The sequence below is a fragment of the Eumetopias jubatus genome, unplaced genomic scaffold (genome assembly GCF_037043125.1).
Source record: "Eumetopias jubatus isolate StellerSeaLion01/CBP00866 unplaced genomic scaffold, mEumJub1_p1.0 scaffold_7, whole genome shotgun sequence".
Taxonomy (NCBI): Eukaryota; Metazoa; Chordata; class Mammalia; order Carnivora; family Otariidae; genus Eumetopias; species Eumetopias jubatus.
In genome coordinates, this window is record NW_028274813.1 from 90599826 (window position 1) to 90613195 (window position 13370).

Genomic DNA, 13370 nt, shown 5'->3' on the forward strand with positions numbered 1-13370 from the left:
ATTATTTTAAATTTTATTTAAAAAATTAGTCATGGTTATTGAATCTTTTTTTTTTGCATATTTTGAGAGGATCATGGAATTATAGTTTCCCCCTTTTATTCTGTTGGAATAATGCATTTAATGAAGAGATTTCCTGGTACTATCTTTATATTCCTGGAATAAACTCTGTTTGATCACAAATATTAAATAATATGTGTTGGATTAAAATTACCAATATTTTATTTAGTTTTTCTCTTTTCACAAGTGATAATAGCCTGTATTTTGCTTTTGGGGGCTTTTGTTGTTTTAGCATCTGGGTTATTCTGGCCTCCTAAAATGAGATGGAAAGTGATATAGGAAAGATGTTACGGTTCAAAGCTGATGGCCAAGAAAGAATTCTTGAGGCATCTTTGGTGCAAAAAGGTGGTTTTATTAAAGCATGGGGACAGGACCCGTGGGCAGAAAGAGCTGCACTGGGGGCGTGAGGGGTGGCGATTATATACCTTCAGGTTGGGAGGGGGTTAGGGATAGTGTAAGTCTCTAAGGAATTGGAAGCAAGGTTTCCAGGACCTTGATGGGGCGTAGCTATTGTTGGGAAAAGTCATTTATTACTGTCCAATAAAACCTTAGTCATGAGACCCTTCAGATGTATATCAGTGGGTCATAAGCTTGGGAGATGATTGCTAACAAATATCTTGGGGGGTTTAGAGATAAAGGAAATTTCCAAAGGAATTTTTATATATTAAAGTGGCTTATAGGATCCTGGGGGGTCAGGCTAGGATTGCCTTTTGCCCTTAGCAAAGTGTCAACATCGAGGCAGCTGAGTCCCTAGAGGAATGTCACTCTGCCTGTTTCAAGGACTTGTCATTGGGCTGTAAGGAGTAAGGAAATTTAATTTTTCTTTTGCCTCTGTTTCCCACATCAGAAAGGCTTTCCACAGCTTGTACTGTTAGAACCATTTATAAAAGCAAAGGATCATCTTTCTTTAAGGTCTGTCAGAACTAACTCATAACATTTTCTGAGGCTTGTTAAGGAGATTATTTCTGACTACATTTTCTGTTTCTCTTCTGTCAATTTTTAGAAGTTTATATTTTTTTAGAAAAATCACCCCTTTGTCTATATTAAAATTTTTTTAAATCTTTATGAATCTGTAGTCGTCTCTTATTTCTCATACTGATTTTACATGACACTCAAAATTCTTTCTGTATTATTGTTTTTATCAAAGAACCAGTTTGTAATTTTTTTTGACCATGTCTGCTATTTTCCCCCAGTTCAGTAAATTCTACTTTTATCTTTTAATTCATTTCTTCTAATTTCTCTTTTTCTAGCTTCTTGTGCTATATGCATACTTCATTTATTTTCATTATTTTTGTTTTTTTTTATATCCATTGAAGGTTAGAAAATGTTTTCTGAGTATCATTATGGTTGTATCTTATAAGTTTTGATATATAAATCCCTCATTTTTGTTATATTCTAAATAATTGTAATCTTGGCCTTATCTACTTTCCCTCAGCTTTATCTTCCTCACTAATTTGTTCTTCAATTCTTCTACTATTCAGGCCATCTACTATTTTTATTGTCACCATCATGATTTTATTTTCCAAGATCTCTAATATAATTATTGTTTCACTTTTACATTTGAATTTCTGATTAGGAGAAATTTATTTTGATGGAAGGATCAAAGTAGGATTAAAATTTCCCCCCTCCCTCAATGACAAATTATCTATACTTTGAAATGCTATTTTTAACATTTATTAAATTTTCAAAATAACAGTTATAATGACTCATAATTATTGCATGCTTATAAAACCCTCAAAACAAATCTTTCCAGTGAGTTCCGTTATTATCCTCAATTTGTAGTTGAGGAAAGTGAGGCATAGAACTCACATAAATTACTGTTGTAAGGGAGAAAAGACTTTTTCTCTACCCTCTTAGGTTTAGTAGCTTGGACCCTCAAGGTTATACCGGCGAAAGATGGATTAACAGAAGAAAAAGTTTATTTCACATGCACAAGGGGGCTTTACAGAAAAACAGTAAAATCCTAAGAAGTGGTTTGGTCTGGGAACTTAATGCCTTCTTAACGAAGGATGATAGATTGTGAGAAATGACTAGACAAAGGAAAGTGGTTTGGGCTTCTCGGAGTGGTAAGTAGTGGGAACATGACTATACGGGGGAAACTAATGGAAGGTAAGGGTTATTTTAGTAAGTTTTGTTTATGCAGACTCCAATCAGTGAGGTCTCTAGTGATGAGTCATCTCTTGGTGTGGGAGAGGGGAGGAGAGACACCTTCACAAAGGGAAGGGAAAAATGTATGCCCTGCTTTTAGGCAGACGGAGGGAGGTTAGAGAGCTCCTGCTGTGTCTGCTGTTTCTTGATTGCCTTCATCTCAAAATAATCCTATGTCAAATGGCATATTTTGGAGTGACATTATTCTGATTCCCTTCACCATAAAAATACATATTAACCAATTATTAAATTAGTAGTAAAAATTAATATTTTCTGTAATGCCATGACTAGGTATCCTGATACTGAAGAGAAAACAAAGCACAGACAGGATAGGAGACTTGCCTAAGGTCACAATGGCAAACTAAAGATACATGTCTTGTCTGCTGAGATGTTAATTCCTTCATCTCTGCAGTTAGCCATATGGTCACCCTAGTATCCTCTGAGAATCAATCCTTAGACTAAAATCCACTTCATTTACTGCAGTCATAATTTTTTTTCAAGTTGTGTTACTAAAACTGCTATTAAAAAATATCTATGTATGTATGTATGTATCTATCTGTCTATCTATATATCTATCTTAAGTCAAAAGCATTCAGAGTACCAGATTCAGCAATTTGTGTGGTGATGTTTTGGCCAACTCTGCCTTTAACAGTATAATCTTTGTATGAGCTATTTTTTAAAATTCTTTTTATTGTGGTAAAATAAATATAACATAAAAATTGTTATTTTAACCATTTTAAGTGTAAAATTCAGTGACATTAATTACATTCACATTGTGGTACCATCACCACTGCTACGTATTTCTGACATTTTTCATCATCCCAAATAAGCTCTATACCTATTAAGCAATAACTCCCTATTTTCTCCACCCCTCAGCCCCTGGTAGCCTCTAATCTACTTTTTGTCTCTATGAATCTGCCTATTTTAGGTATTTTATATAAGTGAAATCATACAGTATTTGTCCTTTGGTGTCTGGTTTATTTCACTTAGCATAATGTTTTTAAGGTTCATCCATATAGAAGCATGTATCAGACCTTGATTCTTTTCTATGGATCAATAAAATATTCATACACACACACACACACACACACACACACACACACACACACACACACACACACACACTACATTTTGTGTATTCATTCATCTGTTGTTGCATGCTTGGCTTGTTTCCACCTTTTGACTATTGTGAGTAATGCTGCTATGAACATTCTTGTGCAAGTATCTGTTTGAGTCCCTGATTTCAATTCTTTGGGGCATATACATAGAAGTGGAAATGTTGGGTCATGTAATGTTTAACCTTTTGAGGAAACACCAAACTATTTTCTATTTTGCTCTTTTTAATGCTATTGTAAATGGAATTGTTTCCTTAATTTCACTAGATCTTTTGTTTTGTATCCTGCTTTTTTTAAAATTAACATATAATGTATTATTTGTTTCAGGGGTACAGGTCTTTGATTAGGAGCTATTATTTTCATATTGAAAATGTTCATTTTCCTCTTGGGGGGGGACATAAATGACTACATTTTAAGAGATGGAGTCTTGCTGGTGACACCCAGAGCTGTGAAGTATAGCTACTCCCCCAATTACAGCCATACTGCTTCATTATTAGAGGATTAGGTATGAAGTTCAGAAAAACACTGTACACTTCAGTTCTTTCTATTCTTAGAAATACTTTTCTTGTTTCCTTTTATAGCCTCCATGCATTTGAATTTCAAAGGGAGGAATGTTGAATTGCAAGCCTCCGGTGCTGAGCACTTACAAAAAAGCATGGACAGACTGCCTTCCTGAGGTAGTCTGGGAAAATGGCACATTTGAGAACCCCCAAATCATTTCATTAACACACATTTTAGGAGGCTCATTCTAACTCTGCTGTTAGCACTTCACCTTATTTGTGTTTGCAATGCTTATAAAAGCAAATTAATAAGGATTCAAATTCAGCAGACCTCGAATCGTGTCTTCATATGATTTTCACAAGCAGAAACAACATGAACCTCTTTTGAGGCTATTGGAGTTATGGAAGCCAGAAAACTAGGAGTTATATGCTTCTCCCTCTTTCTCAATTTTTCTCACTTTTAATTGGTCACTAATTCCTATGGATTTGACTTTTTCAAATATCACCTTAATTTAATTTTCACCCTTTTCTATCCCCATCACTAATATACCCTTAGCGTTTCTCTCTGGGTTGGCTACAAATGACCATCTATTGGATTTCTTTGTTTTTGCTTTGTCTTCCTACAACCCATCTTTCATACACTTCTCAGTGAGCTTTTTCAAGTGTGAAATTGACTAATATCACTCCATCCATAAATGTGTGTTCACATCCATTGCCTATGGGTTAAAAGCCAGGTTCCTCAACATGGTACACCAGGCCCTTTAAGATCTGGGGCTTGATTACCACCAGCCTCCTCTTCTGCTGTATTTAAACCCTACTTACAATTTTCTGAATGCAGCTGGGCCTTTTCATTCCATTTGCCTGGAAGGCATCACCCCATCCCACTTGTCTGACATTATCCTTTAAAATTCATTTTAACTATCGTCTCTTGGGGGAGCCTTCTCTAACTTACCCTCCCCCTTCTGGATTTATCTTACCACCCACATTTTCCTACAGTAAGGATGAAATATCTTTTCTCTGTGCTCCCAAAGGACTGTATTTGTCTGGCTTATCACTCTATTGTCTCTCTGTATTGTACTTTTTAGCTTAACTATCTTTTTTTCTGCCAAATTTTTCCTAGAGGCCAAGGACTATTATTAATTTACTTTCTAAGTAGAGTACTAAGTAAAGCACCAATAAATGCTTCTTTAAAAACAAACAAACAAACAAACAAGCACGCTCTTTTTTTTTTTAAGTAGGCTCCATGCTGGGCATGGAGACCGGCAAGGGGCTTGAACTCAATGACCCTGAGATCAAGACCTGAGCTGATCAAGAGTCATATGCTTAACCAACTGAGTCACCCAGGCACCCCTTAAAATTTTTTGGTTATTTTGAAATAACTTCACACTTACATAAAAGTCAAATATAATAAAAAAAATTACTGTGTACTCTTATCCCAGATTCTTCAACTGGTAACATTTTAGCATATTTGCTTTATCACTTTCTCTATGTTTTATATATATATATAACTTTACAGATGTGTTCTTTATGATTTAATATATGATCAATATTTGTGACTATTCCATGCATTCTTAAGTTATATTTCCCATTAACAGAGTATAATGTTAAATATATGTACATACCCATAATCTACTTTATCAGTTTTGTTGTTTGAGTCTTTCTTTTCTTCCCTTTGTCTACCTGATCTGTTTTTATACTGAGAAAGGTATCTTATAGTCTCTTATTGTTAGTGTATTCCTATGTATTTCCTTACATTGCCTATAGTTTTTGCCTTATAAAAGTGGTTGTAGTTTCATTTGGGGGCATTTCTTAAACTATTACCTTCATTTTGTTTTTTGTTTTTTTTTTTTTAAAGATTTTATTTATTTATTTGAGAGAGAGAATGAGAGATAGCACGAGAGGGAAGAGGGTCAGAGGGAGAAGCAGACTCCCTGCTGAGCAGGGAGCCCGATGCGGGACTCGATCCTGGGACTCCAGGATCATGACCTGAGCCGAAGGCAGTCGCTTAACCAACTGAGCCACCCAGGCGCCCTATTACCTTCATTTTGAATTGCAGCCCTCAGCATTAAGAATTTTCCTTGTATGCTCTTTGGCACACATTCTACGATTTCTGATATCAGGATTACTACCTCTGTTTTCTTATTGTTTTCTAAACTCTGCCACCCAGATTATCTTTTTTTGAGAATTTGCATTAATGGACACAGAGACTTATTCAGATAGTATGGGACATTGGAGCTGTTAAATCTTGTAGAGTTGAGGCCAGAGTGTCATGAAAACCAAAGGTATGGAGGAACAGAAACCAAGATGCTCACAGAGGCAACTGAAATGTGAACAGCATTGAGCAAAGAGAAGTAGAGATGGTGTCTTTGGGGGGAATGACAGAATGAGACATGAAAAGAGAACCAAAGACACTAATATACACAGTTTCTGATGACTGTCCAATTCTTAGGAGACCATCTTGAAAAACTTCCAAAGATATTCAATGTATCTTTCTATCGTAATAAATTTCCTTTTTTCCTTGAGCTATTTTTGGTGTGATTTTCTGTTTCTTACAATGAATTAATCTTTAAGATCAGTCAATTAATGAGTGTCTTGAATATAGTAGGCTTTAAAAGATATTTATTGTCCTGATGTTATTATTCAGATACACTATGATGTGGGACTATAAAGTGGGGGGTATTCATAGAAGTGCCTTGAGATGATTTAACAGTATGAAATTATTAAATCTATTTTAAGAATTTTGGATCCAGAAGGGTCCTATAAGGAGTATCTAGTCAAATTCTCTAATTTCACAGAAGAGAGGCTAAGGGAAAATGATTTGCCCCATTGAAATTAGAACTGTGGTCTCCTGATACCCACTCTAGTTTTCATTTGACTACTTGTACTGGGTTGAATAGTGCCTCCCCACCCACACCCCATTCATGTCCACCTGGAACCTCAGAATGTGACCTTATTTGGACCAGCATCTTTATGTACTTATGTAATCAAGTTAAGATGAGTCATAGTGAATGACGGTGGGCTCTAATCTGATAAGACTGGTGTCCTTATAAGAAGGAAAAACAGAGACACAGAGACACATGGGGAGAATTCTGTGTGGTAATAGAGGCAAAATTTGGATTGATGCAGTGGTAATCCAAGGAATGCCAAGGACTGATGGCTACGACCCAAAACTAAAAAGAGGCAGGGAGGGATTCTCCCCTCCAGGTCTCAGAGGTGCATGGCCCTACCAACACTCTGCTTTTGGACTTCTAGCCTCTAGAACGGTGAGAATTTCTATTATTTTAAGCCACCCAGTTTATAGTATTTTATTATGGTAGGCCTAGGAAACTGAAATACTACCACATACTATTTCTTTTGGTATAAAGAGATTCTTCTCTGAATATCATTGAGAATTATACAGAAAGTTGTATTCTTTACAATTGAAAGAGTTTTTCCTGTTGAGTACAGTGGTCTTTTTTACTCTTCTGTGTGCTTAGATATACTCTTATGTCACCTAGGAAGTTACTGTATTGTCATATCCTAGGATTTTCAAAGAAATATGTCAGTAAAAAATTTTTGCTTTTCTTTTTAGAGATAGTTAATGGTGGTAGGTATATGAAATATGTTTGTGTATGTGTATCTTATGGATTTTTCTGTTATACAGATATTCTTTTTCTTTTTTTTTTAATTTTATTTGTTTATTTGACAGAGACAGTGAGAGAGGGAACACAAGCAGAGGGAGTGGGAGAGGGAGAAGCAGGCTTCCCGTGGAGCAGGGAGCCCAATGTGGGTCTCGATCCCAGGACCCTGGGATCATGACCTGAGCCAAAGGCAGATGCTTAACAACTGAGCCACCCAGGCACCCCTGTTATACAGATATTCTGAAGTATTCTACTCTTGCTTTCAGATTGCTGAAGCTAAAGGAGATGTTTAACTCTAAGTTTGGATCCATTCCCAAGTTTTATGTTCGAGCACCAGGAAGAGTCAACATAATAGGTATTGCAAAAGTTCCTTCTCTTAATTTTTTCCTCCTTTGGTAAGATCTAAATTTTTACTAATACACTTTTTTTCTTAACATTTACCAAGAGAACTGAAAAAGAGTATTTCACATGTATCTACTATAGCAAGTTAAGCTTTTGCATAAGGAACACGCTATATTTTCATTTTTCCCAATCCATGTGATTGTTAATTTTGTCCATTTATTTAAAAAATTTGTTGAAAACTCGTTGTTAATATTGTTTTCATGAGAGATGAGAAGATTTTTTTTTTGTGCAGCAGATTAAATTTTTAGATTGTGGTGAATAATCTTGATGGTTTTACATTTACTCATTGGATTAGAAGAATACTGGGAAGCCCTTTTAAAAGTGTGGTGACCTGAAGAATGAGTAGGTTCTATCAAGAGGAAATGGTATGGGGAACTGAGGAAAAACTAGGAGTCAAGGGAGAATTAAAAAGAAAACTTTCTATAATGGAAAATGTAAACATACAAAAAAGTTGTTGGAATAATATAATGAAGTCCCATGTACCCAACATCTAGCTTCAGTTTTTATCGACTCAGGCAACTTATTTTATTTTGAAACAAATAATGGAGGATTTAAAAAAAAAAGAGATGTTTGAGCATGGTTAAATGACAGAAGGAGGGGGAATGGAGTAAAGATAGTGGAGAGAGAGATTATACATAACTGAGAAGAGAGGAACTGATGGAGCAGATTTCCTGAGAAGTCAAGAGAGGCTGGTATCTAGGGCATCAGAAGAGGGCCACTTTGACTCTTTTCAACAGCCGGCAAGGAAAAAAAAGTGATGCAGGTTCATGTAGATAAATGTATAACTTTCTACCTGTGAACCACTGTTTTACTTTTTTTATTGTTATGTTAATCACCATACATTACATCATTAATGAACCACTGTTTTATATTAGTGTCTTTTTTGAAAGAAGTTGGTGAGAAAGACAGCTTTGAAAACCATTTCTCCATCTGTCATTGTCAATCCATAAAACCCCTTATCATTTCATTTTAAAGGACACATCAGCATAGAAGAAAAGACTTACTACCTGTAATAATATGTAGAATAATAATCATTTAAAGACATAATCGTAATTATGCAGCTGAGTTGTCTCCCATTCATTTTGTGTTTCTTAGCTGGGCAGTGTTTGCCATAGGAACAATCAGGCATGAAAACCTGTCCTGGGGAAATATAAATGAGCTTGCTTATTGTGCTTATTTCTTTCTTGAATTGTTATTTTGTATTTAAATCTTATGAATAGCAACCTTGAGTTTAAATAGCAACTTGGAGAAAGTATTATGGTATAATAGGAAATAAAATTCCTGCTGATGATTCATAGAGGAATTAGAATGCATAGAAGGGAATAGTTTGCTTCCCATATTTGCTTATTACATATAAAATAGTGCAGATTAGAATTTTTTCTTTCTAGCTTCTTTTTCTTTATCCTAGCTATGTCTAGCACACTCAGCACAACTTATCAATGCCAGTCTAATTTGTTAGGCATTTAGTTAGGCCACAAATATAAATGAAGTCCTCAACTTCGGGGGCACATTGGCTTAATAAGGAAGAGAGTGAGGTTCACATAATGTTAATAGAAGGCAGAGTGTGCTAAAGGCTTCAATTGTTCATATTTAAGAAGGTAATATGAAAGAGCAAGAGAGAAAGGAGATATTACTTTTTTGATAATTCATATAACTAGTCACAAAAAATATTTGAAGATCACTATGAATTAGAAAGTAGAAAAAAACTTGTGAAGATTTAAAGAAATCTAAAAATTAACAGAAACTAATTAATATACTTATTCTAGCAGAAGTTTCTGGCTCAGATGTCTGGGAGAATAAGAGAACTGAATCATTTCCTGTGCAGAGTATTTTTATTTTCTGCTAAAACCTGGCTTGTGGTCAAGTTCTTCCTGTATGTCAACCTACTTGAGTTTCTCTTGTTTCATATGCTAGCAATATTAAAAATTCTTTCTCTTTTTCTCTAGGAGAACATATAGATTATTGTGGATATTCTGTTCTTCCTATGGCTGTAGAACAAGATATGTTAATAGCTGTGGAACCTGTGAAAACACAAACTCTTCAACTAGCCAACACAAATCCCTTGTACCCGTGAGTATTTAGGATTGCTACTGTGTGTAATGGTGTGTATATGTGTATGGTGTGTGTGTGTGTGTGTATGTGTGTATGACTATTCTTATCCAAATGAACTCTTTAGAAGAAATCAAATTTGTAATAAATCACTGAATTTATTGAAAATCTATATCTGACTTCCAAAAGAGTCTAAGGCTACTTTTTAATATTTGTTCCTTTTTGTTCTTGCACTCATTCATTTAAGAAACATTTCCTGAAGACTTACCATGTGTCTGACATTATTTTAGATACTGGGCCATACAAAAATGAAGATAACTCTGTCCTTGTCCAGAAGGTATTTATCATCTGTTCAGGTAGCTGTCTTCAGCAAAGTCAGCGGTGGCGCCTTTCTTATCTTACTAGGGCACCCTCTAATTCTCTCGTCATAACATCTTATCACGCTGTGTTACAATTACTTGCTTACTTGCCTGTATTGCCCCAGTAGATTGTAAACTCTGTACCTTCAGGTACTGTAGCCTCTCCAATGCTGTGAGGCTCAGTGTCAAACTTCGAGTCTGGTGCATAATCGATACCAGTTTCTAGTAACGTATGCTTTATCAAGTCAAGGACATACTTTTTTGTTTCCTGTTGTTTTTGAATTCTTAGTTTGCTAAGATTAAAAGAAATTTATTAATCTGTTAATTAAATTTTATTTTATGTCTATTCAATTTTGAAGAACAGTTTAAAAAATATGAATTACACGGATGGATTTTCTAATGTTGAACTGTTTTTGCATTCCTGGGATAAGTCCTACTTGCTTATAGTATAGTATGATAGACTTCATTTGCTAATTACAAAAAGAGATTTGGGCATATGATTGGCACCTTTTATTTTTGGCTTATTGTTCATTGGCTAGTTTGCCTGCAGTAATGTTTGTTCATTCAGGATATATTTTTTGTGTGCCTTTAATAAGGTACAATACCAGGCTGTGCAAAATACAGAAATTTCTGACTTCTATATTGAATCCTTTAAAGAAAACTTTACATTGTCTCAAACACATTTTTTTGTTTGTGGTCAAAACATGTTTTTTTTTAAGTAAATTTTTAAAAAATTCACATATAGGGTGCCTGGGTGGCTCAGATGGTTGAGCGTCTGCCTTCGGCTCAGGTCATGATCCCGGGGTCCTGGGATCGAGTCCCACATTGGGCTCCCTGCTGGGTGGGGAGCCTGCTTCTCCCTCTGCCTCTGCCTCTCTCTCTGACTCTCATGAATAAATAAATAAAACATTTAAAAAAAAACATTAAAAAAAATTCACATATAATGTGTTATTTGTTTCAGGGGTACAAGTCTGTGATTCATCAGTCTTACACAATTCACAGCGCTCACCATACCACATACCCTCCCCAATGTCCATCCCCCAGCCATCCCATCCCTCCCACCCCCCTCCACTCCAGCAACCCTGTTTGTTTCCTGAGATTAAGAGTCTCTTATGGTTTGTCACCCTCTCTGGTTTCATCTTGTTTCATTTTTCCCTCCCTTCCCTATGATCCTCTGTCTTGTTTCTCAAATTCCTCATATCAGTGAGATCATATGATACTTGTCTTTCTTGGATTGATTTATTTCGCTTAGCATAATACCCTCTAGTTCATCCACATTGTTGCAAATGGCAAGATTTCATTTTTTTTGATGGGTGCATAATATTCCTGTGTGTGTGTGTGTGTGTGTGTGTGTGTGTGTGTATACCACATCTTCTTTATCCATTCATCTGTTGATGTACATCTAGGCTCTTTCCATAGTTTGGCTATTGTAGACATTGCTGCTATAAACATTGGGATCACTACATTTGTGTCTTTGGGGTAAATACCCAGTAGTGCAATTGCTGGGTCATAGGGTAGCTCTATTTTCAACTTTTTGAGGAACCTCCATAGTGTTTTCCAGAGTGGCTGCACCAGCTTGCATTCCCACCAACAGTGTAGGAGGGTTCCCCTTTCTCCCCATCCTTGCCAACATCTGTCATCAAACACAGTTTTGTGTCATTATTTGTAAAAATTTAAAATTGGCTACATAATAATTTGTCATATTGATTTATTCAAATTCACTTAACCACACCATCATGAATGTATGGTTTCAGTTTCATTTTTTCACAAAAGCAGAGACGGAGACAGACTTGAATGAAGGTAGAGTATTTAGGATATGATCCCCAGCTGTGGTACTGAAACAACATGGAGAATGATTTAGGGAAGCAGAGATGAATTACTAAGGTAGGTAGCGCCTGCTGTAGGTAAGGGGCTTCATTCTACCAGGACTCCTAGGAAGTATGCAGCATGAATTGTCCACATGTAGTGTAGCATTCATTGCATGAGATACTATAATTTATCTACTCACCATTGATGGGCATTTAGATCATTTCTAGCTTTTGGCTATTATGAATAATGGTGTCGTGGATATTTATAGACATATCTATGTATGGACATGTATTTCATTTTTCTTGGGTAAATATCTAGGACTATCTGGTTTACCTTTTTAAGAACTTTCCTGACTGTTTTCCAAAATGGTTGTACCATTTTTCATTCCTGCCACCAGTGTATGAGAGTTCCATTTGCTCTACATTTTTGCTAACATGTCTTTTTAAATTTTAGCCACTCTCATAAATGTGTACTAGTACCACATTGTGGTTTTTTATTTTAATTTCTCTAACTAATGATGTTGAACATCTTTTCATGTATTTGTCACCTAGATATCTTCTTTGTTGAAGGGCCTGTTCAAATCTTTTGCCCATTTTTAAGCAGGGTTTTCATCTATTATTGACCTATAAGATTTTCTTTTATTTTTTTTATTTTTAAGATTTTATTTATTTATTTGAGAGAAAGAGAGAGATAGAGAAACAGCGTGAGAGGGGAGAGGGTCAGAGGGAGAAGCAGGCTCCCCGCCGAGCTGGGACCCCGATGTGGGACTTGATCCCAGGACTCTGGGATCATGACCTGAGCCGAAGGCAGTCGCTTAACCAATTGAGCCACCCAGGCGCCCAAGATTTTCTTTTATGTTGTAGATACAAGTCCTTTGTTAGATTAATGTTTTGCAGATATTTTCATCCAGTCTGTGACTTGGATTTTCATTTTTTTTTACCATGTCTTTTGAAGAAGAATAATTTTTAATTTTGATCAAGTCCAATTTATTGATTTCTTTCATGGTTTTTAGTTTTTTAAAAAAGATTTAGTTAATTTATTTGATATACAGAGAGTGAGAGAGAGAGAGCACAAGTAGAGGGGGAGGGGTAAAGGGAGAGGGAGAAGGCTCCCTGCTGAGCAGGGAGCCCCAGTGGAGCTTGATCCCAGGACCCTGGGATCGTGACCTGAGCTGAAGGCAGATGCTTAACCGATTCAGCCACCCAGGTACCCCTTATGGTTTATAGTTTTTGACTTTTTAAGAAACCTTTGCCAAACCCAAGGCACTAAAAGTTTTTCCAGTGTTTTCTTCTAGAAATTTTGTAATTTTAG

The 13370-nt window shown here is 35.9% G+C and overlaps 1 protein-coding gene across 2 annotated transcripts in view; it reads left to right on the forward strand.

Annotated features, from left to right (window-relative positions):
• The window catches only part of GALK2 (galactokinase 2), a 126442-nt gene that overhangs the window by 3863 nt on the left and 109209 nt on the right, over positions 1-13370 (forward strand). For both annotated transcript variants that reach the window (XM_028100163.2, XM_028100165.2), the window contains exons 2-3: positions 7707-7795; positions 9789-9912. In XM_028100163.2, the coding sequence (XP_027955964.2) occupies positions 7707-7795; positions 9789-9912 (213 nt within the window). The remainder of the gene's footprint in view (positions 1-7706; positions 7796-9788; positions 9913-13370) is intronic.